This window comes from Misgurnus anguillicaudatus, chromosome 12 (genome assembly GCF_027580225.2).
Source record: "Misgurnus anguillicaudatus chromosome 12, ASM2758022v2, whole genome shotgun sequence".
Taxonomy (NCBI): Eukaryota; Metazoa; Chordata; class Actinopteri; order Cypriniformes; family Cobitidae; genus Misgurnus; species Misgurnus anguillicaudatus.
In genome coordinates this window covers 22,864,021-22,890,719 of record NC_073348.2, presented here as the reverse complement: position 1 = coordinate 22,890,719, position 26,699 = coordinate 22,864,021, and the positions used below count along the sequence as shown (strand labels likewise).

At 36.3% G+C, this 26,699-nt stretch overlaps 2 protein-coding genes across 3 annotated transcripts; one reads left to right on the top strand and one right to left on the bottom strand.

Annotated features, from left to right (window-relative positions):
* Positions 1–1,061: 1,061 nt before the first annotated feature.
* Positions 1,062–22,715, bottom strand: dmtn (dematin actin binding protein). 2 transcript variants are annotated; one of them, XM_055208739.2, is made up of 16 exons: positions 22,516–22,715; positions 15,552–15,608; positions 15,170–15,232; positions 14,014–14,169; positions 13,771–13,815; positions 12,476–12,593; positions 12,348–12,392; positions 12,108–12,251; positions 11,272–11,381; positions 10,091–10,196; positions 7,165–7,229; positions 4,835–4,883; positions 4,708–4,715; positions 4,292–4,357; positions 3,721–3,801; positions 1,062–2,151 (listed from the first exon to the last, which is right to left on the bottom strand). In XM_055208739.2, exons 2-16 carry the CDS (start codon positions 15,558–15,560, stop codon positions 2,038–2,040), a joined length of 1,179 nt encoding a protein of 392 aa, XP_055064714.2. In that variant the 5' UTR covers positions 15,561–15,608; positions 22,516–22,715; the 3' UTR covers positions 1,062–2,037. The 2 variants fall into 2 exon arrangements, with proteins under 2 accessions (XP_055064714.2, XP_055064713.2); XM_055208738.2 differs by lacking the exons at positions 1,062–2,151; positions 3,721–3,801; positions 22,516–22,715 and adding an exon at positions 19,349–19,499 and having other exon boundaries at positions 4,331–4,715.
* A 569-nt stretch (positions 22,716–23,284) lies between these two features.
* On the top strand, positions 23,285–24,934 carry pbdc1 (polysaccharide biosynthesis domain containing 1). The gene is made up of 6 exons (XM_055208743.2): positions 23,285–23,377; positions 23,827–23,892; positions 23,984–24,043; positions 24,116–24,256; positions 24,340–24,451; positions 24,609–24,934. The coding sequence occupies exons 1-6, from the start codon at positions 23,315–23,317 to the stop codon at positions 24,719–24,721; spliced, it is 555 nt and encodes a 184-aa protein (XP_055064718.2). The 5' UTR covers positions 23,285–23,314; the 3' UTR covers positions 24,722–24,934.
* Positions 24,935–26,699: the final 1,765 nt, after the last annotated feature.

The window sequence follows — 26,699 nt, the reverse complement described above, 5'->3', positions numbered from 1 at the left end:
GGTCTGCACTTGACTTAAGTGCATCAATTTCATAAATTTACAAGGGAGGCTACTTTCAGATTACTTTATTAATAAAATCACTAAAATCCATAAAATCCTAATGAAAAACATAAACCATCATTTTAAGAGAAAGAGAAGGAGATTACTCATTATTTTTTTATTATAGTTTTATATTATTAGGAATGAGCCAAAAACGAAACTGAACAAGCAGGCAATCCGTGTTTCTTTATTGTGTTAATAATCTTCCCTTTTTATTTTTTTATAAATCCATTAATTTAGTTCAATTTGGTGTAGTGATTTGAAACGATTATGCGGTCGACAGAACTGGAACTACTGTACTTAAGGGGCCAGTCACACCAAAAGCGCTTTAAACGCTTGCAAACGCAAGGCGCGACGCAAGGCGCGAGCAGTGTGACGCGGCTTTTCATATTGCTAAGCAACCACCGAGTCAGCTGTCTTGTCAATCAAATATTGAAACGTGAGCGCTCTTTTGCTGTTAACTGTCATATTAGCAGAAACTTTAAAAAGAGGACGCTTGCTCTGACCTTGTTTGAGGGTGAGAGGTGCACAAACACGCAGGAGAGAGTGAGCGAGTGGAGTCCGGTTCTTCTTATCAACTGTAAAAATCCCTCACCACAACGTAAGGCCCGCCTCTCCCCTCATTCGATTGGACAATGGAAAGATGCGAATGACGTCGGGCGCTTCTCCGCTCTCAGCGCTCCTTCAAAAACGCGTGCGTGGCAAGGGGCGAAAAACCGCAAGGCGTTCGGCGCGCATAAACAGCGCGCAAACGCGCCCTGCCCATAGAATATCATTCAAAAAAGGCGCCTGCAACTGCCATAAACGCTTTTGGTGTGACTGGCCAGTGTGCATTTAATGCAAAAAATGCCAACCAATAAAGCATTCAACAGCCCGTGGTATAAGAGTTATATAATACAGTCAGCCAAATCATACCCAAAAATGTCTTATCGTAATTTTTACAATACATTTTTGACAGCCACAGCTTCACCAGCAAAAAATGTATTTTGAAAAAGACTCACTTTCATGTACACAACACAGACTGTAACATGAAGCTTTTATTGTCATTGTTGCACAATGTTACAGAAAATTTGGTGAGATGCATGACTATGAACATACTCATGATTGCTGGACAGTATCTGTTGTAAGCGTGTGATACATGATAACACCTATATGCAGGTTCCAGTTTAAACCCTAGAACCTCCGAACTTTACAGATTTGCATGTGTCTTTACGTGTAGCGAAGATCTTCTACGTTGTTGTGTTTTTAAAGCCAGTTACAACCTACAGTGTCAAGCGCAGACAGTGTACAAGGACCAAAAGCCTGAGCTTATAGCACCAAGCCTGAGCTTAGATATTTCATACTAATTCACGATAAAAACACTGTAGCTATGTGCACGAATAGATATCCTTTTATAGGTCATTTTTAATAAATAATAAAGACTTAGTGTCCATGCATTTTTTTCATGAATGATCTAGAACATTGTTCTTTTAAGAACATTTCATTCTAGTTGTTAAAAATGTCAATGTAGTGATCTTTAATTTTTTTTACATAAACACTAACAATAAATAAAACAATATGATATATGTACATCACCATACATGTGTAGGATACAATAAATTAAGTTACACATTGAAGTGTAATATCAGTAACCACATACAAAAATGATGGCTAATTAAATCTTTGTGTAAATATATAGGCCTATATTATAAATTTCTCTGGGCACTTTTAAGATTTGAATGATGTTAAGCGTAAAGAGGGAGTTGGAATATTCATTATGGAATTCCATAACAATCAATTTTTTCAGATTTGCTGAGATCTTGATGGCAAGAATCTTCATCCTGCTTGTTATGTACGCCTTATACTGTTGTGAATGTGGTTGAAATAACATTTGGTAATGTGGTATCATCTCACTTGCTTATCTTGACATGTCTGCATAGCATCCGTATTAGATTAGCATGGATATTATTGGTCTCTCGGTATGGAGAGTTTGAGTGTCCGAGTCCAAATGTCCTTATGTTAGAAAAGGGACACTTTTTTCTTCAGGTCATTCCGTTTCCAGAGTGACAGACGATCGAATTCTGTGATGGTCATTTCAAATAAAGTCTGAAATTCCTCCGGAGACAGATGTCTCTCTAAAGAGGGAAAGACAAAGAAATACTAATTTACTCAAGTAAATTAAATAAGTATATAATTCAATCTATTATGTGCACAGTACAGTAAAACTTTATAGTAGGTGGGACACATCCCCCACCCAGCTTGTGTAAAACACTGATTTGCAATTCATTTTATAAATAAAATGCACTGTTCACTGTACAGATTGTACATTGCTGTGTTTGTTTGATGAACTTCTCTCTTAAGTTTGTTAAGTTTCAATTATCTTTTAGTTTTAAAGGGTACCCTGGCTATAAGCACATGTATGTTGTAATAGATTAACATTGGGATTGGGTATATGAATGTAAAATAAAAAACAAAAATGTCAGAGTTTTACATTCATAATTTAAATAAATAAATAAATAAAAATAAATAAATAAATAAATAACCATTACACGTCAACGACCCAAAATAAACTATGCACAAAACATAATGGCGGCCTCCATAGGTTAAAATTAGTATTACATGTTGGGATTTCTTGAAGTAATGAAAATATTAAATGTCTCTATCAGTGCAGTTTAGCAGAAGGCAAAAATGAAGTATTAAAGGGACACTACACTTTTAAAAAACGGCTAATTTTCAGCTCCCCTAAAGTTAAACAATTGAGTTTTACAGTTTTGGAATCCATTCAGCCGATCTCCGGGTCTGGTGCTACCACTTTTAGCATAGCTTAGCATAAACCATTGAACCTGATTAGACCATTAGCATCTAGCATTGTGTACTAAGACCCACGAAAAATTTAAAGTTTATAAATGAATGATATTACGCAGTGCCCGAAAATAGTCCCCAGCTATTGAAAGTTACCAAGGGGACTATTTTCGGGCACTGCGTAATATCATTGCGCCACCTCTAGCCGTAGTACGGCAGCAAAATCCTTGATTATTACGCCAGAATGAGAGTATAGTTCATAGACATATCTGCATAGAAAATCACAACTTTTAATTTTCCGTCTGTCTAAGTACACAATGTAACTACAGAAGAGTCAAGTTTAAAAAAAATTTAATTATGAAACTCTTTGGTCGTTTTTAGCGCGATGCTAATGGTCTAATCAGATTCAATGGATTATGCTAAGCTATGCTAAAAGTGGTACATCCAGACCCAGAGATCAGCTGAATGGATTCCAAAACGGTAAAACTCAATTGTTTAACTCTATGGGAGCTGGAAAATTTGCATATTTTCAAAAAAAGTAGGGTGTCCCTTTAATACAAGTCTTCATAGTCGAGGTACCCTTTATAAATAAGTTTTATTAAGTTTGGTAATAAAAGCACAGAAACTCACAGTAAACTCACATATAGTCCTTAAACACCCACTTTTTAGTGTTCTGTATGAAAGTTAACCATGCTTTTACTACAGATCAAATAATGATAAAAAACATGATTACTATAGTAAAACCATGGTTACCACAAATAAAGCGTGGTTCTGCCACAGTAACACCATGATATTACAAATGCTAATCAATACGGTAAAAAACATGGTAACTACACTTTTACTATAACAAAACCATGGTTAATTTTTGACAAAATTAGTATTTAGTAGGAAGTCATTTACCTCTAATCTGGTCCTGTCAACTCCAGGTGGAAGTTTAGTGCGCCCTCTGTGGGTCACAATCAGCATTTCATATGGATATATCTGAAGCAAGATTACATTGAGTTCAGTTTTAGGGTCAAAATCAGGTCCTCTTTGTTTCACAAGCCACAAAACAAGAAGGACACTTACTAAAATTCTAGTTTTCAGTTTAGTATAAATTTCAGAAATAAAGCTTTATTGAGTATATTCAAGGGATGCAAGGCTTAGAAGCAATATGAAATATGATGGCATGTATGACATGAGGTTAGAAACAGGGCATGAAAACTTTGGAGGAGCCTTAACCCAGCAAGCAATAGCCGTCATTTCACCATCTAGGTTAACTAAAGACCCAACATAGTCCGGCTATGAGTAACCCACTTCTAGCCAAAATAAACAAATTGTTTGCTTTCATTTACTTATTTATTTTATTTATTTTTTTATAGTTCAATGCCTATTAAATTTAGGCGGTGTTTGGACGGCGACTAGACATCAATGCAAAATTGCTTGCTGGGAACTGTGAGCGTAACAGATTGAGTCACCACATCTACCTCACCTTTTGCTCCAGAATACTAGGAAGAGAGTTTCCTCGGTCCATTCGCCCACTCTCTGATTCACCGTTCTATAAACAGACATCACCCCATCCCCAAAAAATGTCCCCGGGACAAAGGAGACCAATGTGAGAGAAACAGTACATTTATTGAGGGGGCTCATTGCATCCATAATAATGAAAGTCATTGGATTCATTATTAATAATCTGATTCATTATGAATACGTATGGAGTTGGAAGCCATGAAATAGGAAGGGTAGGCTAATGTCTGCCACTTAGGGCAAAGATACATTAGTAGCAGGAAGAGGCAAAAAGGAAAGGATGTGGTTTCCATGTGAAAGCCTGGTAACTGCATCAGCTTTTTTCATTTCATAAGATCCAATAGGCATGCTTGTTAAATGTAATAGTGTAAAGCATCTTACCTGTACACCTGCAGAACATCAAAAAAAGAAAGAAAGAGAGATATAATGTGTTTTACATAATTTTGGTGATATTCTGTACATTATGTGGCAAGATTTTATGCTACGTAATGCTAAATTCTGATGTTACCTGTTTTTGATTTTCCATTCTCTGTAGAGGTAAAGTCTGCCGACTGCAGCTGTAGTGAAAAAAACAAAACACAAATAAATCAGAGACACTCAAGAAGGACAGAAAACATGCATCATGCAACATGTGTCTTTAAGGATGTCATGTTGAAAACTTTTGTGCTATAAAACAATCTGTGACTCTCACTTTGCAAAACGTCTTGTTCAGTGCCTGACGGGTTGTGCTTTTGTGTTATCAAAATCACGAACACATTAACAGATTGCCACCCACATTCAAACACTTTGACAGATGGCCACCCACACCAGTGCAACTGTACTGAACCCAACAGCAAACCCAAAAACACATTTTACATCACAGATGTTTGTCAATCATTACAGAGAACATCCATCCATCCATCCATCCATATATCCATCCATCCATATATCCATCCATATATCCATCTATATATCTATATCTATGTGTGTGTATACACTCACCTAAAGGATTATTAGGAACACCTGTTCAATTTCTCATTAATGCAATTAATCAAACAATCACATGGCAGTTGCTTCAATGGATTTAGGGGTGTGGTCCTGGCCAAGACAATCTCCTGAACTCCAAACTGGATGTCAGAATGGGAAAGAATGGTGATTTAAGCAATTTTGAGTGTGGCCTGATTGTTGGTGCCAGACGGGCCGGTCTGAGTATTTCACAATCTGCTCAGTTACTGGGATTTTCACTTACAACCATTTCTAGGGTTGACAAAGAATGGTGTGAAAAGGGAAAAACATCCAGTATGGGGCAGTCCTGTGGGCGAAAATGCCTTGTTGATGCTAGAGGTCAGAGGAATGGGCCGACTGATTCAAGCTGATAGAAGAGCAACTTTGACTGAAACAATCACTCGTTACAACCGAGGTATGCAGCAAAGCATTTGTGAAGCCACAACACGCACAACCTTGAAGTGGATGGGCTACAACAGCAGAAGACCCCACCGGGTACCACTCATCTCCCAAAAGGGGCTACAATATGCACGACCTCACCAAAATTGGACAGTTGAAGACTGGAAAAATGTTGCCTGGTCTGATGAGCCTCGATTTTTGTTGAGACATTCAGATGGTAGAGTCAGAATTTGTCGTAAACAGATTGAGAACATGGATCCATCATGCCTTGTTACCACTGTGCAGGCTGGTGGTGGTGGTGTAATGGTGTGGGGGATGTTTTCTTGGCACACTTTAGGCCCCTTAGTGCCAATTGGGCATCGTTTAAATGCCACGGCCTACCTGAGCATTGTTTCTGACCATGTCCATCCCTTTATGACCACCATGTACTCATCCTCTGATGGCTACTTTCAGCAGGATAATGCAGCATGTCACAAAGCTCAAATCATTTCAAATTGGTTTCTTGAACATGACAATGAGTTCACTGTACTAAAATGGCCCCCACAGTCGGCAGATCTAAACCCAATAGAGCATCTTTGGGATGTGGTGGAACGGGAGCTTTGTGTCCTGGATGTGCATCCCACAAATCCCCATCAATTCCAAGATGCTATCCTATCAATATGGGCCAACATTTCTAAAGAATGCTTTCAGCACCTTGTTGAATCAATACCATGTAGAATTAAGGCAGTTCTGAAGGCAAAAGGGGGTCAAACACACTGTTAGTATGGTGTTCCTAATAATCCTTTAGGTGAGTGTATATATACATACATATAGGTTTTTATTTAATTTACGGTTTTCATAAACCCATCCTACATAATATAAAGAACATTCTGTGAAAATATAACCTTGATATCTTTAAAGGGGACAAGATGTAAACTAAATCTTTGGTGTCCCCAGAGTACATATGTAAACTTTGTGCCCAAAATATCATATAGGTAATTTATTATAGCATGTTAAAATTGACACTTTGTAGGTGTGAGCAAAAATGTGCAGTTTTGCGTGTGTCCTTTAAAATGCAAATGAGCTGATCTCTGTACTTAATGGCAGTGTTGTGGTTGGATAGTGAAGATTAAGGGGTGGTATTATCCCCTTCTGACATCACAAGGGGAGCCAAATTTCAATGATCTATTTTTTCACATGCTTGCAGAGAATGGTTTACAAAAACTAAGTTACTGGGTTGATCTTATTTACATTTTCTAGGTTGACAAAAGCACTGGGGACCCAATTATAGCACTTAAACATGGAAAAAGTCAGACTTCATGATATGTCCTCTTTAATACTGAATGAGTATAAGGTCATGGCAAAATTAATGACTAAGATCAAACTTTGATGCTTGTAATTTCATCATTAGATTATGAGACTTTAACCTGGATTTCACAGACAAGGTCACATATGAACCCTTAAACTCATTCTTACCCTTGTAAGGCCTGTTCGACTGCAGGGAGGTAAAGATGCAGATTTAGTAGTACTGGATGAACAACCTACAATGAACAGAAACAGTAGAATTGTAACGACAACAGTTCAAGCTCTGAAGATGCAAAAAACACATAGCCCACACAAATATTAAACATAATCATTTGATAAAATTGATCAAAGAACCAGACTGACGACCCGAAGAATCAAACCCATTATATTAGGATTGCTAGCGTTATGCCCTACACTCATACAATGTACCTTTTTGTCACTGTGGCAGAACTTTTTAAAAGGTCCATTTAGGTACAGATACAGACCTTTGAGGTACCAGTATATACCTCTAAGGCAGTGTTTTCCAACCAGGGGGCCTCAGCAAATTTCCAAGGGGGCCTCAAGATGACTTATAATTATTAACTCTTTCACCGCCAGCATTTTTTAAAAAAAAAGTTGCCAGCCAGCGCCAGCGTTTTTCATGATTTTCACAAAAGTTTAATGCCGTCCAGAAAATGTTCTTCTATAAATATATAAACATACAATATACCAAATGAAAGAACAGACCCTCTGCTTTCAAACAAAAAAAGACCCTGTTTCATCCTACCTTCAGTAGTTCTTTTGTAATCAGCTTTTGAATATGAGTAGGTTTCTGGAAAACACCACATTTTGAGCAAAAAGCAATTCCATTTTTGTGATGGACTTTTCATAGAGATCCCATTCAAAGCGATCTTTAAAACAGACACGGACATGCAGCCGCTTGCCACAGGGCAATTTTTCCGGGTTTAAAAAGTTGCGGAAGGAAGGCGTTTTCTCTTGATTGATGAGATATCTCGTCAATGGCGGCGAAAGAGTTAAGAATTGGACAAAACAAGCATTAAAATAAACTAAAACAAGCAAAAATTAAGATGTTTTTTTAATTTTTTGGCCATGTTAGTAGCAAATATACAGTACTGTGCAAAAGTCTTAGGCCAACCATGCCATAATTAGATTTGTAGTTTTTGCAATGTTATAGTGATCATATATCTGTATGTAGTATTAAACCTTAAAAAAATTAAATATTAATTTCTATTTTTTATCGAATGAATTCAGGACTTCAGTCTCCTCAAAAAAGCTCAAGATGTGTTTCGTGCCAAGAAAGGTGACACTAAATAATGACCGATGCCTGAAGAAGAAATTTAGTTTCATTGTGTTAGTATTATTTCCTGTATTTTCTGTTTTTATCTTAATAAAATAGATTGAAAACTAAATATGGATAGACATTAAAACTTCTAAAACAACAAGTCTGGTGGTGCACTGCAAAAAAGTATGTGCCAATCTTCTACACATTGTGTGTGTCATGCCATTAAATGTGTTATTTCATGTTAAAATAAATGAAAGGGATAACACAAGTTGTGTTAAAAACAGTGATAGGAGTAACGCGTTACAATTAATTCTGTAAATTTAAATGAGTTGGTTACTCACGTTACTGTATTTTGTGATAAATGAACACTTGCAGACAAGACATTTCTGAAATAACGTCGCAGGACCATGGGGTGCGGCACAATGAATAATAACACAGAAGGTGTGTTAGTATAGGGACAACACATTTAATGTTTCACTAATTGTAACTGTGTTACTTTATTTAAAAAAAATACTTTGTTACATGATTATTACCGCTAAAAGTAGTGGAATTACAGTAACAGAATTAATTGTAACGCGTTACTCCCATCACTGTTTTTAACACAACTTGTGTTGTCCCTTTCATTTATTGTAACATGAAATAACGCCCTAAACGGCATGACACACACAATGTGCAAAAAACCAACACATCATTTTTTGCAGTGTGGTGGCCTAAGACTTTTGCACAATATACTGTAAATCTGTCTAGTCATTCCAAGTTCTATTTAATTTATGTGGAAAAAATTGAGTGAGTGGGGGGCCATTAAGTGAAAAAGGTTGGGAACCACTGCTCTAAGGTACCAGCGGGTACCATTGAGGTACCAATATGCACCTTTAAGGTACACAAGTGTATTTTTTGAAAAGCTACCGCTTCAGTGACAACTTTTGTACCTTCATGTACCTTTTATTCTGAGAGTGTACCTGTTAAGTTACATAAAATCTTGAATGTAACTCATGTTTGCTTAATAGGTCATTTTAGTAGAAGGATCTATTACAGGGTTATACATACACTCATGAAGTGTATTAAATATTGAAGGGGACAGAGAATGAAAAACCATTTTTACCTTGTCTTTATTGAATAATGGTAGTCTACCCACATTCACAAACATACAAAAAGTGCTAAACATGCTAAACATCTCAGTCTCATAGAAATTCCTCTTTTAGAAATGTCAGCCAGAAAACAGCCCAATCTGAAAAACTGATGCTTATGACATAACAGGCATCTAACTGCCCCTCCACTTTAAAATAATTGGCTACATTTTTTGAGTGGCAGCAAAGTCAGCCAATCAAGAATGGGATTGCAAGTTAAGCCAGTAGGGGGAGCCAAATAGGTGCAAAACCACTTGTTTAAAATCACCCACCCTAATAGAGCTATCTGAGAGAGGTTTTTAGGAAGCTTTTAAGGCATTACAGACCCAAACAAAAAAAATTTTGTCTACATGTCACATCACAGAACAAGTATAAATACTCCGTTCAATCATTCTATATCACCTTTAACATACGTGACGTGACCCAGTCTGTGAAAAGCCAGATAAAGTCATTTTTTACTGTTTTCTACAAAAAAATCATCCTACATAATGTAAAAAAAAACCCATTCTGTAAAAAATAACCTTGATATCTTAAATATTGACTGAGTGAGGTCATGTCAAAGATTAAAATCAAACTTTGATGCTCCTAGTCTCATAATTAAGATTATGAGACTTTAGTCTGGATTTCACAGACAAGGTCATACAACAACAGATTGTTTTTAAATCAAACATGCACATGCAATCACAACCCAAGTGAATGTTTGTCCCATCCGGCAGTGAACGTGTTTTTCTACGGATGAGCTCTGATTTCTCTTTCTCCTCCTTGAGGATTAATTTGCCCATGTTGGACTGTATCTGTAAAGCAAACAGCCCAGTCATGATTCAAGAGCTCCAATAAACCCCGCCCTCGTGTGCCTGCATATCCACCCAGCACTTACTGAAATTTAATGGCTCAAAAACGAAACACTTCATTATCTGGCGGTCAAAAAAATTCGTAGTCTGATTTATTCTGGACAAATTTAAGGATTTTAACTTTAAACGGATGAACTGATTCGGGACTGTGAGGCTCGGTCCATTAAAAACCTTGCTGTAAAGGCTAAGTGCATTTTCTTAAAAAAAAATCCAGATAATTTACTCACCACCATGTCATCCAAAATGTTGATGTCTTTCTTTGTTCAGTCAAGAAGAAATTATGTTTTTTGAGAAAAACATTCCGGGATTTTTCTCATTTTAATGGACTTTAATGGACCAACACTCAACAGTTCCAATGCAGTTCAAAATTGCAGCCCCAAAGGACTCTAAATGATCCCAAACGAGGCACAAGAGTCTTATCTAGCAAAACGATTGTCATTTTTGACAAGAAAAATAAAAAATATGCACTTTTAAACCACAACTTCTCTTCTTCCTCCGGCTGTGTGACGCACCAGCGCGACCTCACGTAATTGCGTAATGACGTTGAAAGGTCACGTGTTATAAAACGCACATTTGCGGACCATTTTAAACAATAAACTGACACAAAGATATTAATTAGTATCATTCCACATACAACAATATTGGTTTCGCATTCGTCATCCGTGACCTCTTGACGTAATGACGCATTACGTGAGGTCGCGCTGGCGCGTCACAGGACCGGAGAAAGACGAGAAGCCGTGGTTCAAAAGTGCACATCTTTTATCGTTTTGCTATATAAGACCCCCACGCCCCGCTTCAGATCGTCTAGAGCCCCCCGAAACCGCAACTCTTCAACTGCACCAAAACTGTTAAGTGTTGGGGTCCACCAAAGTCCATCAAAACGAGAAAAATCCTGGATGGTTTTCCACAAAAAACATAATTTCTTCTCGACTGAACAAAGAAAGCCATCAACATTTTGGATGACATGGTGGTGAGTAAATTATCTGGATTTTTTAAGAAAATTGACTATTCCTTTAACCTTCTCAATTTCCTGCTCCTGGAGTCTCTTTGCATCTTCTGTCAGGTCCTCAAAGTCATCGTCCTCGATTGGTTTTCCCTGCTCGGCTGCCTTCTTCCTCCATTCGATTTCTGAGAGGAACAGACTGGTGTTAGTATTATTAGTATTACATAACAAATATAGATTATTTGCAATCCCATAATGCATTGTGACTAGCTCAGTAACTAAAAAGCATTCAAGACTAGTGGACAAAGTGAGACAAATGTTGAATAACTATACAAAAGATTAACATAATAAAGTACTGTGCAAAGGTCTTAGGCCGCCACCACCACCCGACTTGTTGTTTTAGAAGTTTTAATGTCCATCCATATTTTTTTATTATTATTTATCTATTTTATTAAGATACAAAAAGAAAATACAGGAAATATGTACAAAAAAAAAAATAAAAAATGTTCAGGACTAAATGTCTTCTTTAGCATCGTCAGTGTTTAGTGCGACCTCTCTTGGCACTAAAAACATCTTGAGCGTTTTTGAGCAGAATGAAGTAAAAAGATTAATTTCTTTAAAATTAGAATAGATTTAATTTTATTTAGGTTTAAGAGATCCTGCAGTTTCCTGCTATTGCTCAAGTGGAAGGGAAGTTACCCTAAAAACTTGACACATCAATTTACATTTTTATACAGTTTTTAATACTTCATACACATTTCCTTTCCTTTCTGGATGTATTCTATTAGAGACTGAGAAACAATTATATATGATCACTGTAACATTGCAAAAACAACAAATCTAATTCTGGCAAAAACACAGAATTATAAACTAAGTGACATTGAAACAGATGAAAGTTGGTGAGCATTTACCCATAGTAGCTAAAGAAGGTGGACACGGCCAGTACTCTGTCTCTATCTTTGAGGGCAGGTTGGGATCAGGCGGCTGGGCTGCTGGGAATTTGGACGATTCGATAATGGTATCATGTTTGCTTTGATATGCTCCAGTATTTGCATCTGGGAAGACAAACAGAACAGTGTTACTGATTCATCGTTCATTGTTCCTTTAAAAAAAATCTGCTTTTTAATAAAGTCTTAAGGAAAAACAATTACCATGTTTGTAAATTGGAGGCTTCTTATACATATTTGAGCCATTGTCTGAAAGAGGAACATATCAAAAAAACATTCAAAAGACATATAAATGTGCAATATAAACGACCGGTTGTGAAAGATATAATAACCTGGCCTGTGGAAATGCTGCATCGGGCCTTTGGATGCAGGACTTATCTTACGGGGCTGCACCGTAGAGCCCGTAGATCCGCCTGGAGACCCCTGCTCCGGCTCTTTTGTGGCAAATATCTGAAGAAAAATGTAAATTCACATATTGCATTATTCGAAAAGCTAATACACCTTGATGCTTCTATCATCAACTTTCTGACAACCCCTAGCATAACTCAGCATGTTAAAGGGTGCCAGATCATCATATTTCACCGTCTGCATCAATAATATTACACTGCAATCCTACGCCTTACTGTAAACTAGGCTAATAGCTGCCAGCAGATTTGGTTAAGTTTGTTAAGCCAAAAAGTAATTTTCACACTTTATCATAATAGTACTCTTGTATATTAAATCTAAAATAAGATAAAGTTCATACAAATCTTAATTATATATCTCCTTTATAAAGATAATGGGATACAGGTTTAGAGGTTGAGAAAATATTAAACGAATTTTTATTTAATTTTTTGAGGTCAGATGCAAAACCCCCTAAGTGCGTCTTACATGTTTTCTTGTAAATTATATATTTTTTTATCAGACTCTTAATGGATTTTGCAAACAAACCGGTATTTCTGAATGGTTTAAGATTAGGATTAAGCGGATTTGAAGAAAATGGATTTAATAAACATATCAAATGTGCCGAGAGCGTTTGGCTAATATAATTGTATCATTTTTTATGTAGGTGTAGTTTAGTGGCTTTTGCATCTGAGCTCCTCAACTGCTTTACATTTAGTGTTGTGTAATCAAAAACATTTTAACACATTCATAAATGTGTATAAAAAGAAGTCATATGAAGTGTTGTGCACATAAAAGATCTGTGTTTTAATCTGACGCTCTGTTTCGTTGCAAAACTACTTAGTTTGGCCTTTCAATAAGAAATCAGGGCTTAGGTTTTATTTAAAATATAGCTGGCCAATCGGTTCACAGTGCGCTTTCTCAGAATGATGAGCTTTGTACAAAACGACCTGTTACAGATGGGCGAGACTTAGAGGTGATAAAAAAATACGGTATGTGGAAAATAATGCTTTTTTAACCACAAACCACGTGAACACATTGTTCTCCACCAAATACACAACGTAATGTGATTTTAATCCACGAAATATGAGCCCTTTAATGACTTAATTAAATAATTAAATTATAAGTTAATTACTATGCTAACCTTTAAATAGAGAAGTCATTTAAAGTGCCGGCAAAAAAAAATAACAGGGTACAGGTAGATTAATGTTAAAGTTGTGACCTGTGACTCCCAAAATAGTCTCACCTCAGGAGAAGGAGGGGGTGAGATTGAATGAGGTGACATTGATCTCTGGAAGGAAAACAAGAAAACAGAAGACTTTTTTCAAATGGCTCAATCTCTGTCACATACAGATGATCAGATATACATCAAATGTTTTACTGTTTTAAATAATAAAACCTATATCTACCTTTCTATATTGATTCAACACTATAAGAGTAAAATCTCAGTCTTACAATAAAAGACTTGTTTTTTTTCTGGCATTCTAACCTCTCTGCTTTTCGGGAGGCCCGTACGACTCAGTGCTGCGATGTTGAAATGCGGCTCGTACACCATCAGATCCGGCCTTTCTACCTCAAGTATGGCTTTGTCTTTGGGAATGGCTGCCAAGTCCTTATATCCAATGACCTGATTGTCCATTCTTGCCTTGGGGAGAAAGAAAAAAGTGTGTTAAATGTAAGTTGGGTTTGTAGTGAAAGAAATGGTTGTCTTCTGCCTCATGAGCTTCCTGGGAATTTCAAGCATGTGCTTTGTGATGGACTAGAATTTATTATTATTATAAAACGGGAAGGTATTGACAACTCAGTTATTCAGTCATAAGGGCCAGTTTGTTTTAAATTGAGATTTATACATCATCTGAAAGCTGAATAAATAAGCCTTACATTGATGTATGGTTAGGATAGGAAAATATTTGGCTAAGATACAACTATTTGAAATTCTGGAATCTGAGGGTCCAAAAAAATCTAAATATTAAGAAAAATAAAGTTGTCCAAATGAAGTCCTTAGCAACACATATTACTAAAGATATATAGATTTTTACATATTTACAATAGGAGGTTCACAAAAACTCTTCTTAAAACAATCATTACTGTCCGACCATTTTGGGACACTGTCAGAGGTTCTGACATGCTCTTACATTTGGTCTTTTTTCAGTTGCTTTAAACATATTAATGGCAAGTGTCTCATAACACTGCGTTCAGCACAAACTGGGCTACAATATTATATGAGCTACATGTATGTTCATGTTTGTATTTTTGAGAGAAAAATGTTTATGCTTATGTTTATGTCACTGATGTAAGTCCACAAAACCTATACTAAACATGTTTTCAAAAGACTTTTCTAAACAGGATCTAGTGGTCTAGAGTTTTTCTTTAAATGTGTGAAAATCATTCTGCCTACTCATTCACATAAAACAATATATTGATTTAAAATTGTAAGACACTAGAGGGGCCGTATGCGAGAAGGATTGATTGACAGCCATTCTAATGATTTTTGGAATTAAAAAAAAAATTGATAATTTTGACCCATACAATGTAGTGTTGGCTATTAATACAAAAACCAGTGGGACTGGTTTTGTAGACCAGGGTCACATTTGTGCAAAATCATAATTTAGTGCTCAAAAATTGAATAAAAACAAATGGCTTACCACAATAGAGGTGGCTGGCGAGCCAGGTGCGCTAGGACCCCGGGAAGATGGGGCCGTCCCGGTCTGCAGGCGTAAGCCAAATCAAAAAGGTCACAGGTTATAACTTAAATGGTCCCATTCGATGACATGTCATTAATGAAAATAAGATCTCTATCATCAATCAAACTGAGGATATCTGTCACTCTGCCACGCCCCCTTTCATTGCTTTCTAAATGGAAAACCCAGTGCGGATCTATTCACACTTAACAGGTTCTTTATATCTATATCACACAATATAAATAAATACAGTAATGCAGTGAATCTAGGTAGGTATCTACATAAAGAATTAAATGAATCCCATGTGTTATATTTAGTAAAACAGTACAACAAACACAACCATTACCTTCTGCATGACTTCAAACTACAAACTCCTGGCTTTTGTTATTCCGGTTATACAGCTCTGCAAAAAAGCATGAAAAGAGCAAACATGAATTTAAAATGAAAGCAAATTAGATTATGGATTATGGAGAGACAAGATTAAAAGTCAAATTCAACCAATCTATTTAATAGCCCACCGACTGCGTTCAACACCTTTGCTCATATTAGACACACCAATACGGGGATAACAAAGTTATTGCATTACTACATTCAGAAGTGCATATACTTTATTTTAAAATATCGGGATTATTCTTTTTTAACAGCTGCTACCCGCTGGAATATGCATGCAGCGCAGCAATATCATTTCCACTAAGAGGATAATGTCTTTCTCCAATGAGCGGCCAATTCATTGGACGCAGGGACATCCTGTTAGCATGGGGGAGGGGGAGTGACATCATAATCCATGTATTACCCTAAACAGCTTTTTGGTCCAATAGAAATGTCTCGTCTCGCATACGATGGGAAAGATTGGGATGGCAGTCAATGTGCTAATTCACTTCAAAAGTTAATTTCAATTTCGTTTAAGAATGAGCCTTGAATATTTTATGACATGTTCACTAACTGAGTTGGGCATTTTTAATCCATTTCCACTAAAACTATAGGCAAAGATGCTCTGTGTGGTCTTCTCTCAGTGTTTTTGTGATTCCTCATGACTCTCACAAATGATTTGCCAGAAAAAAATCATCTTTATAAATAAAAGTATTCCCAAAAATGCCTCCATTATTTGGGGGATGAAATGTAACAGGAATGTATTGCTTGTTTACCCTTTCACAAAATAGAACCCTCCCCTTTATAGTTTCCTACGTCATCATTCAAAAGTCAATAAAAGAGATAGATTTCTTTAAGAGGATGAAACCAAGATATATCGGCACCTCCTGTAGACCCTCTGAGACAAAAGGCAGTGGATCAGATTTCTATTTTGGCATGAAACAAACATCACAGTGTCTGATCTGAGCAAACTGATCTGTCTCTGCTGGTTAAAAAGATCAGCGATCAACTCGGGTCAGGTCCACTCTGGCGTGAAGGACATTGTACAGAGACCATGTGGGTGCTGAAGAACCTCGAATCTCTTTACAGACCCGATTAATCACATAGAGAACAATGTAAACGGCCTTTAGATTGGAAAGAGGGACCCATCTGCATCCAGCTGCCTTTAATTCAAGTTCACTCTGGCTCAGACACGCGTCCCTAAACACAAAGCGCAGATAAAGTTTGATTTACTGGTGATTCACATGACAGAAGGCCATTTAATACATCACTAAAGACGTATACTGGCCGCCTATATTTTAATTCACAAAGCCTCGTCTTTTAATCCCAACCAGGTATCTACTATACAGAAATCTAGGACGCTATTTCGTTATTAACCCATTCAGACCTGATTTTTCCAGTGTTTAATCAGTGTGCCTTATTTTGATTGATCAGCATTTTTATTGGTTTGAACATGTGACATTCATTCCAGGGGACGCAGGGTCTGAAGGGTTTAAGAGACCCCAGATATTCAAATGAGTTCTCTAGTTCTGAACATTTGATTTGTGCAGTGCGAATAAAGATTTGTTGGTTCAACTTTGAGTTAATTCAACAGGGTTTTTTTAAATTCATTTTCTGGACTATAAGTCGGACTTTTTTCGTAATTTGGCTGGTCCTGGATTTTCACGTACAACAATTTCTAGGGTTTACAAAGAATTGTGTGAAAAGGGAAAAAAATCCAGTATGCGGCAGTCATGTGGGTGAAAATGCCTTGTTGATGCTAGAGGTCAAAAGAGAATGGGCCGACTGATTCAAGCTTTGCAACTTTGACTGAAATAACCACTTGTTACAAGCGAGGTATGCAGCAAAGCATTTGTGAAGCCACAACACACACAACCTTAAGGCGGATGGGCTACAACAGCAGAAGACCCCACCGGGTACCACTCATCTCCACTACAAATAGGAAAAATAGGCTACAATTTGCACAAGCTCACCAAAATTGGACAGTTGAAGACTGGAAAAATGTTGCCTGGTCTAATAAGTCTCAATTTCTGTTGAGACATTCAGATGTTAGAGTCGGAAACAGAATGAGAACATGGATCCATCATGCCTTGTTACCACTGTGCAGGCTGGTGGTGATGGTGTAATGGTGTGGGGGATGTTTTCTTGGCACACTTCAGGCCCCTTAGTGCCAATTGGGCATCGTTTAAATGCCACGGCCTACCTGAGCATCGTTTCTGACCATGTCCATCCCTTTATGACCACCAAGTTTTCCATCCTCTGATGGTTACTTCCAGCAGGATAATGCACCATGTCACAAAGCTCGAATCATTTCAAATTGGTTTCTTGAACATGACAATGAGTTCACTGTACTAAAATGGCCCCCAAAGTCACCAGATCTCAACCCAATAGAGCATCTTTGGGATGTGGTGGAACGGGAGCTTCGTGCCCTGGATGTGCATCCCACAATCAACTGCAAGATGCTATCCTATCAATATGGGCCAAAATTTCTAAAGAATGCTTTCAGCACCTTGTTGAATCAATGCCACAGAGAATTAAGGTGAAAGGGGGTCAAACACAGTATTAGTATGGTGTTCCTAATAATCCTTTAGGTGAGTGTACATACTAATACAACTCGCACTGACACTGTTTGAGATCAAATGTCTACCAAATGCATACATGTAAAAATAAATAAGTAGAAGTCTTTCAAAATGTCTGCATAAATGCTAGTTTTTGTATATACACGCCCCTGTTTGCAAAAACTAAAGCATTCGGCTGCTGGTGCACATTACAGATAACCCAAAAATGCAGCTGTATCAATTCATGCTGTCCCAACTGGAATTTAAATCCACAGATGACCTCATAGTCGCAAAAGACCAACAACAAATGTCCTCCAAATCTAATGCATTGGACAAGATGGAAAGATTTTAAGATCTGTTTTACACAACTGCATGCATGCTTATATTAATAGTCAGAATGAAAACAAGCAAACGAATCATACAAATCAAACACATAAATGTTTAAATTATATACAGTCCAGTATTCTTTTACATATATGACATATAATGGGCCAGCTTTGTTATAGTGTTTGTTAATAAGGAAGCATGGCAGGTACTTGTGAGATGAAGAGCATGCCTCTTATCTCCTACCAGAGAGGGAGTTGAGTAAGCATGCATGAGTAAGCAGTGAGGCAATATGATTGTTATTCACTGCAAAAATGCATTATATTTTAAATATTTAAAATATTTTACCCTTATCCAATGGCAACTTATTTTGTTTCTTGTTTTAAACATAATCCTCACTGTATTTGATTTGTTTTGGTATTGCTATTGGGTTAAGCAATACATTCATATATTCTCTGAAACTATATTATTTTAAAATTAAACACAAATTTGCTTTCCTGTTTTAGATATTTCGATATTATTATTATTATTATTATTATTATTATTATAAAAAAAGATTTTTGGTCTGGTTGGACATCAAATCTCATCACAGAAGCACACAAGCATAAAACATCATCCCCTAATTTTCAGCAATGTTTTATGTGCGAACAGAATTGCATTAAAACAACTAAATTTGATTCTTAACCTAAATATAACAATTTGGTTTGGCTTTACCAAATAAATAAACAAACTAATTATTTCACAATATAAACAACTCAAGAACTGCACAGGACTCAGCATCAATACTCTCAAACTGCTTTAAAAAAACATTAAAGAAAGAAAAAAAAGGGAGCAAGAAATGGTTAGAGAGGAAAGGCTGATTTTTGGAGACAAAACAAGCAACGATACACACCAGGATTTCAGCTCCAGCTCTGTGATGAAGAGGAAATCCTATTCTGATAGATCCAGACTTCCTGCCACCCCTCTCCTATCTCCTGTTTTCCTCACTTCTCTCTCCCTCTCTTTCTCGCTTAAAAGACCCCACCCACTTCTTTCTCCACCCAAACTGAAATGCACTTATCTCAGCAGAGCAAGAGCAGCCAACGCCCAATCAGACCCGTCGGTTGCGTCACCGGGGCAACGCTCCGCTCTCCGTCTGATGAGAATTCTCTAAGCAGTGTGGATGGATACAGGATACATTACCTCGACAAGGCCTTTCTGATCCACTGGGAGCGCGATGGGAGGAGATGAGGAGCCACCATATTTGTGACAAACAGACTGAGGAAAGTCCTCGTTTTCAAAATCACTTAATAATGGCCATCAACCCCCCCCAAAAAAATTTCTAATCCTAACTCCACCCCTTTATTCTGAGCAGGGTTGGGATGCCATATATCTCATTGCAGGCTGTTTCGTAGTAATATCCAGTCATTAATGTAGATCTAAACATGTCAGACTCTTGCTTAGTCAGTATTAGTTTAGGTCTAAGCCACCAGAAGAGAGACTGACAGCTGGATTTGCTCAATCAGATTACTTTTCTATTGATTAAACAAAGTTCGTTCTTGTAGTAAAGCACTTAAGGGCATGACAGAAAGTGAAAGGTGTCTTATCAGAAGTCAACAAGAAGTTGACTTTCAGACAAAATACTGGAGTTGATTTTTATAGAATTGAATAAAAGATTGGGCCAATTTTTTGGAAATGAATCTCACAGGTAAAATAGGTCAACGGCATTATTACGCGGCCCTCTAAAATGGTTGTGATTTATTTGTAAGGCGCTTTGGATAAAAGCATCTGTAAATGCGATTGGTCTGTCACTGCATTTTATGGTCCATTTACTGACTCATTTAGATGCTGCACTCTAAAAAAAAGGCTGGGTTGTTTCACCCACGCCTGAATAAAATACAGACACACCAAACGATTTAAATTAAATTGACTTACGCTGGGTTGTTTCAACCCATGGCTGGGTCAAATATGGACATTTACCCAACCATGAATTGAAACACCTCAGCATTTTTGTGATCTTACACCATGTTTTATATTACAAGCTAGCATATTCTGTCATTCATTCTTTGCTTTATTCAGATTTATTTTAAGCAACATTTGTGCTTTGGTCTTCTATGCAAATCCAGTCTAAGTCAAGCAGAGACACCTGCTGTCTCACTAGATTTACAATATCAAACAGTTTTGCAGGCAATAAATGATGAATTCCCCACATCTGTTATGTGCCATTATGTTCTACCGCTTCATATCTTCATCCGTTTTATTAAAGGGACACTTCACCCATTTGCATAAAGGTTTGTATAGTTAGAACCCCATTCATGTTTTTGAATATTTGTGCATCATTTCCTCAGTTTCCGCCGAGACAGGAGAAATACAGATTTCAGTGTTGCACGTCCTTCTTTCAATGATGTAAAAATCATCATTTTGCATCATTGAAAGAAGGAAGTCCAATATCTTTGTTGAGGGAGTGAGACTACAAACACCCCTTTTCTCGGTCAAATAGGCAAACAATTCTAAATGTATGTTACATTTCGACTACAAATATGACCTACTTTCAATAAAGATTAATGTTTCTATGGGTGAAATGCTCCTTTAAAGGTGCAGTGTGTAAATTTTAGCAGCATCTAGTGGTGAGGATATGAATTGCAACCAACAGCTCAGTCCACTGCTCACCCCTCGCTTTTGAAATGCATAGAGAAGGTACTGTATCCACCACCGGACAAACATGTCATCCTCAGAGACAACTTAGTAAAAAAGTTTGTCCGTTAAGGGCTTCTGTAGAAACATGGCGACCCAAAATGGCGACTTCCATGTAAGGGGACCCTCAGTGTATGTAGATAAAAACATCTCTTTCTAAGGTAATAAACACATAACTGTTCATTATGAAAGGTCTTTATACACCCCGGATAATATAGTTTTATATATTATTTTGCATTTCTGTCAAAAGATCATTATAAAATTACACACTGCACCTTTAAACATGCTTCACCATAATGGGTAATAAAAAAGAAATGCATAACAATATTCAGCTACAGGTGGAAATATCACACATCTAATAACATCAGGGAACATGCAAACACATATCGAATGTCTCGATCTAGTCAAGCAGGCATATCATTGCAACTATCAATGTTGTACGTGATAGTTTAGGAAATGTGACAGCAAATTGCTCATTTAGTGTGTGCAGTCAATCATTTTATGAATAGTTTTACAAATATGAATCAGAGTTGCTGGTATCAGTCATTCAGCTGATTGTAGGCTACAGCATGAAAATCAAACATTACTTTGTGCATGTACGAAAATATGGGTTTGAATATTAAAAATAGTCAAAAATAGCATTTAAGTGCATTTAATGTTAATATTTTTTTAAATGCTCAATAACAAACTAATACAAAAATACACTAAAAGTAAATAATAAACATCTACTAAGTAATCTATAGATGAAACGATGTTCAAAGGAAACAGTTTCCTGTTGCTTTTGACAGGAAAAGACTGAAACAGCGGGTGTCTGTCTCCTAAGTGGTTGTTTTTGTCCCTTTATTTATTAAATCTGTTTGGTGTTATTTCGTGACACTGGTAGAGACCATAAAATATACTTTTCTTTTTTTATTTAACAAAAATCACAAAATATAAAGGTAACGTTTCAACGTAATTATGTCTAAATAATATACACTGAAGAGGCCTAAACAGAGCAAATTCTTTATAAGATTTGAACATACTGAAGGTTATTGCCATGCATGGCCTAACCAAAACGACTCTTTTAAATTTATTATAGCTTTGCTCTTTAATATTTTTTGTATAAATCCTACCACACAATTAAATGATCATCATCTAGTCTAGTGATATGCTTCCAAGCCCTTCGGTGCACATTACTGTGATTATTTGCATCTCGTTAATAACATCCATAAACTGAGAGCTGTAAGCGCTGTGATAAATTCAAATGTTAATCAACACACACATCCAACACGAAATAAATACTATTAATTTTAAATCGTATAGTCAAAATCTAAGCATTTATAGATCATGTTATTTTCATCCTGTGCATCCCAGTGATATGATGATAAACATCACGAATAACCTTACCTCGAATGTCCTTAAACAGCGCTTTATATCCGTCCTTTCCGTCCGGAGAAGCAAGATTTCAAACGTTTCCAAAACACTCACTCACAAATAATGCGTGTATTACGCATTTATTTGCGCTCGCCACAAGGGCTGTGTCTCAAAACCCAAGATAGCTGTCTACTTAGACAGCATTTAAGGCTTCGTGGGCGCATTTCAAGTCACCTGACTAGTCCGCCTGTATGATGCACCAAAATAATGCGCGTTGCGCAGATTGATCGGCGTATGACATCAGATTACCGCGAGGGCAATTCGAACGCACCGCTTTTAACTCACTCTCGCGGTACTTAAATCGAGCACATTCTTTGTTTTTATTTCGATACACAGCCATTGAGAAGGAAATGCGCATCTAAAGCTTCTTTTGCAGTAAATGTCTATACATTAAGCAACATATTTCTTAGTCTTGGCTTTATAATTTAACACCAAATAACATTAGAAAAAAATAAAACAGTATAGCTTATTTTTTATTGAAATAAAGGGTACATTTAGATAGTTTTTTTTAACAAATAGCACAAATATTCTACAAAGATCTATATATAATGTATATCAAACAGAGCTTTAACAGGACTTGACCACTAGGGTGCGCAGTAAAACGTTAATAAAGCCTAATTTAATTATAAATGATAAAAATACGTTGGTAATGGTTCGCATTAATTTATAAAACATTACGATTTTAGATTACGGATTTTTAAAGGGAAAATTTATTTAAAAAAATAATAATAATTTTCACTCTTTAAACGCAGACACCACGTGGTTATTCGCCATGACGTGCTCATCCGGGTCAAAAGGCGTCAGCATGGACACGGGGGATGTGCTTGCATCTTTGGTAGGAAGCTAGTTATTATGTTATATCATTAAAAATATTACTGAAAAATAATGTGACAGGCAAAAATAAGATTGTATTAACGTGTTGTAAACATGTAATGTTTTCACTCACCGTTTAGAGGTCAATTTAGTAAATATAGATGCCTTAGTTAGCGTGCATGCTAACAGGTATGTTAAGTACATGTGACCAAAATCTGGCAAAACATACAAAAAAATCAAATGATGCCAAATATTAACTTTAGATATGTATATGCATACTAAGACAAACGCTATAAATACTACTAATGTGAACGTTTAGTCTCGGCTATATCAATTGTTACGGTGAATCTCTTATTACACTCTGTAATATCGTTTGACTGTCAATGTATTCATGCCATATTAGATTTATCAATCAAGTGTTTTATAAGTTTGCGTCCAGACGGACGAAATAATTGTTTTATTTATAAATAGGGGATTGAGGGAGCCACCGCTGCTGCGCATGCGCTATCTCTTCCAGCAGAGGCTTATGGAAATGACGTGAGTGATGTTTTGACATTTGCGATCAATAATTTGTTAATGTAAACAACACTACACAAGGCTAACCTTATTTTTCAAACATGTCCATTAGGCCCAGTTGGAAGTAATGTGGGCAATGAAAGCCTACAACCATGCAGAAATTTACTTTAATGTAAGTGACTAAATTTATGTTACTTAAAATTGAATGGCCAGCATAACTAAACCTTATTTTTCCACTCTTCAGCTCATTTCTGCAGTTGATCCAAAATTTCTAAAGCTAACTAAATCAGACGACCAGATCTACACTAAATTTCGGGAAGCGTTTCCTGACCTCAGTATTCAAGTTCTGGACCCAGAGCTGCTGAAGTCAGCAGAGGCTAAAGAGGTTTGTAAAGAGACTACATTTGACTTAAGAGTACACGTCAATGGGTGCAAGTAATTTAACTTTGACGCTATTTTGTTTTACAGAAATGGAGGCCCTTTTGTAACCAGTTTGATGGCATTGTAGAGGACTTCAATTATGGTACATTATTACGTATAGACTGTCAAAAGGACTACACGGAAGAAAACACAATATTTGGTATGTTACATCAGACATGATACACATCTGTATACAAGAACCTGAAAACTAATGATGTGTACAAGACAATTCTCATTACACATTTTTAAACTGACCGTACATCTAAGGGTGTGAGTAGATGGAAGGTTTTAATATAAACTAATATTTTTCGTTTCAGCCACCAGAATCCAGTTTTACGCCGTTGAGATTGCAAGAAACAGGGAAGGATATAATGATGCCGTCCACATAGCCGCCACAAAAGCCAAACAAGAGAAAAAAGATCAGAGTTAATCATGTCACTGACATAATGCGTCAAGTGGCCTTCTTATTATTAAAGAGACATTTATTAGACATGATATCCACGGTGGAGACAAATTACTCAATACTTTAAAAAAAAAAGTGGAACAGCAAGAATTAAATGTTCCTCTTTGTAAATGTATGTAATTAAATTTGCTTTTTCTCATCTGTACCCCATCATTAAAGTTGTATAGTGAATTGTTTTGATTTTCCTGTTTAACTCTTGAATTTATTTTGTATAAATACAAGTAAAAACTACTGAAAATGACTGCCTTGTGTAACACTTAAGCCAGTATGCGATAAAGATACTTGACAAATTTTGGCAGATCGTAAAGTTTGGAAAAACGTGACCCTGTCTGGGCGATTCTCACGAAATTAGATTAATGAGGCGTCATGAAACATTTTGATAAAAAAGTAAATGCAAAATAAGAGTATCAAAATAAGAAGCATACAGTAACAAACATCTCTTCATGTACTATTTTGCACATGATTTTAAATGACATCATACAAACTAATTTAGTTTTTTTCCGCATTTAAGGGGGAAATTTTCATTACCGCAACGTGTCCATGTAAATATTTATAATTAAAAAATTAAAAAGCTTCAGTGGATGTTATACTATAAACATTTACAGTAAAAAAAACATGTGCTATTTGGTGATCACTGGTAAATGTAAAGACAATAATAAGGAATATAAATGTGTCCAAGACCAATTTTCTCATCCTTCACAACAATTTTCAATCATTGTTTAATCCCTCAATGAACTAACATTTTCAAAAAAAATTGTTGGTAGGGACATAATTGACTGTGACACTCAAGATGGCTAGCAGATAAAAGTTGATATTTTGTTTATCATAGAACCTAGACAAGTTTTTAGTTCTCATTACCGAAACATGAGTTTGCAAATGCATTAATTTAATGTAATATGTTGCGTTAATGATAATTTTTGATAATGATATTCTAAAAAATTTAAATAATATTATAGGAAATATTTTTTAAATCCTCTAAAAATAATGGTTATAGCAAGTTCAGACCTTAATCTTATATTTGCAAAAAATTGGCTTCAATGGCTTTTTAAAAATTCGTATGCTGGACACCTTCTAAGTCTGGATTTCGTGAGAATCACCCTGCCTGTGAAAACCATTTTGGTGATATGTAAATCAAAAATCATCATACATAATGTAAAGGAAAATACTCTGAAAAATAACCTTGATGTCTTAATTATTAACCGATTATGGTCATGTTAAAGATTCAAATTAATGTGAAATCAAAACTGATGCTCCAAATTTAATAATTCGTTGCGACTTTAGCCTGAATTATTAGAAAACCATGGCCCGGTTTCATAGACAAGGCTGAGCTAAAGCCAGGACTAGGCCTTAGTTAATTTAAGACCTTTAAGCATGTTGTATAAACACCTTAGAAAAATACATTACTGGTGTGTATCTTAGGACAAACAAATGTCACTGGCATATTTTTAAAACTGTAAATTCAAGTTATTTTCAGAAAAGACGGTCTAGGGCTAGCCTTAAAGGGGTCATAGTGTCAAAAATGTGACTTTTTCCATGTTTAAGTGCTATTATTTGGTCCCCAGTGCTTTAATTAACCCAGAAAACGTGAAAAAGATCAACCCAGTAACTTTGTTTTGGTAAACCATTCTTTGCAAGCAATGTGAAAAAAATAGGTCATTGACATCTGACATCACACGGGGAGCCAAAAGGGGATAAATCCACACTATCCAACCACGGCACTCACATTTAGTGCAGAGAGAAATGAAATAATTGACAGCACAATTGAGTTTCAATTGCAACAAACCACAATCATTGAGATCAGTGTTTGCATTTCATCAGCTCATTTGCATTTGAAAGCACACACCCAAAAATGCCACAATTTTGCTCGGACCAACAAAATGGGAATTTAACATGCTATAAGAAATTATCTGTGGGGTATTTTGAGCTAAAACTTCACATATGTTCT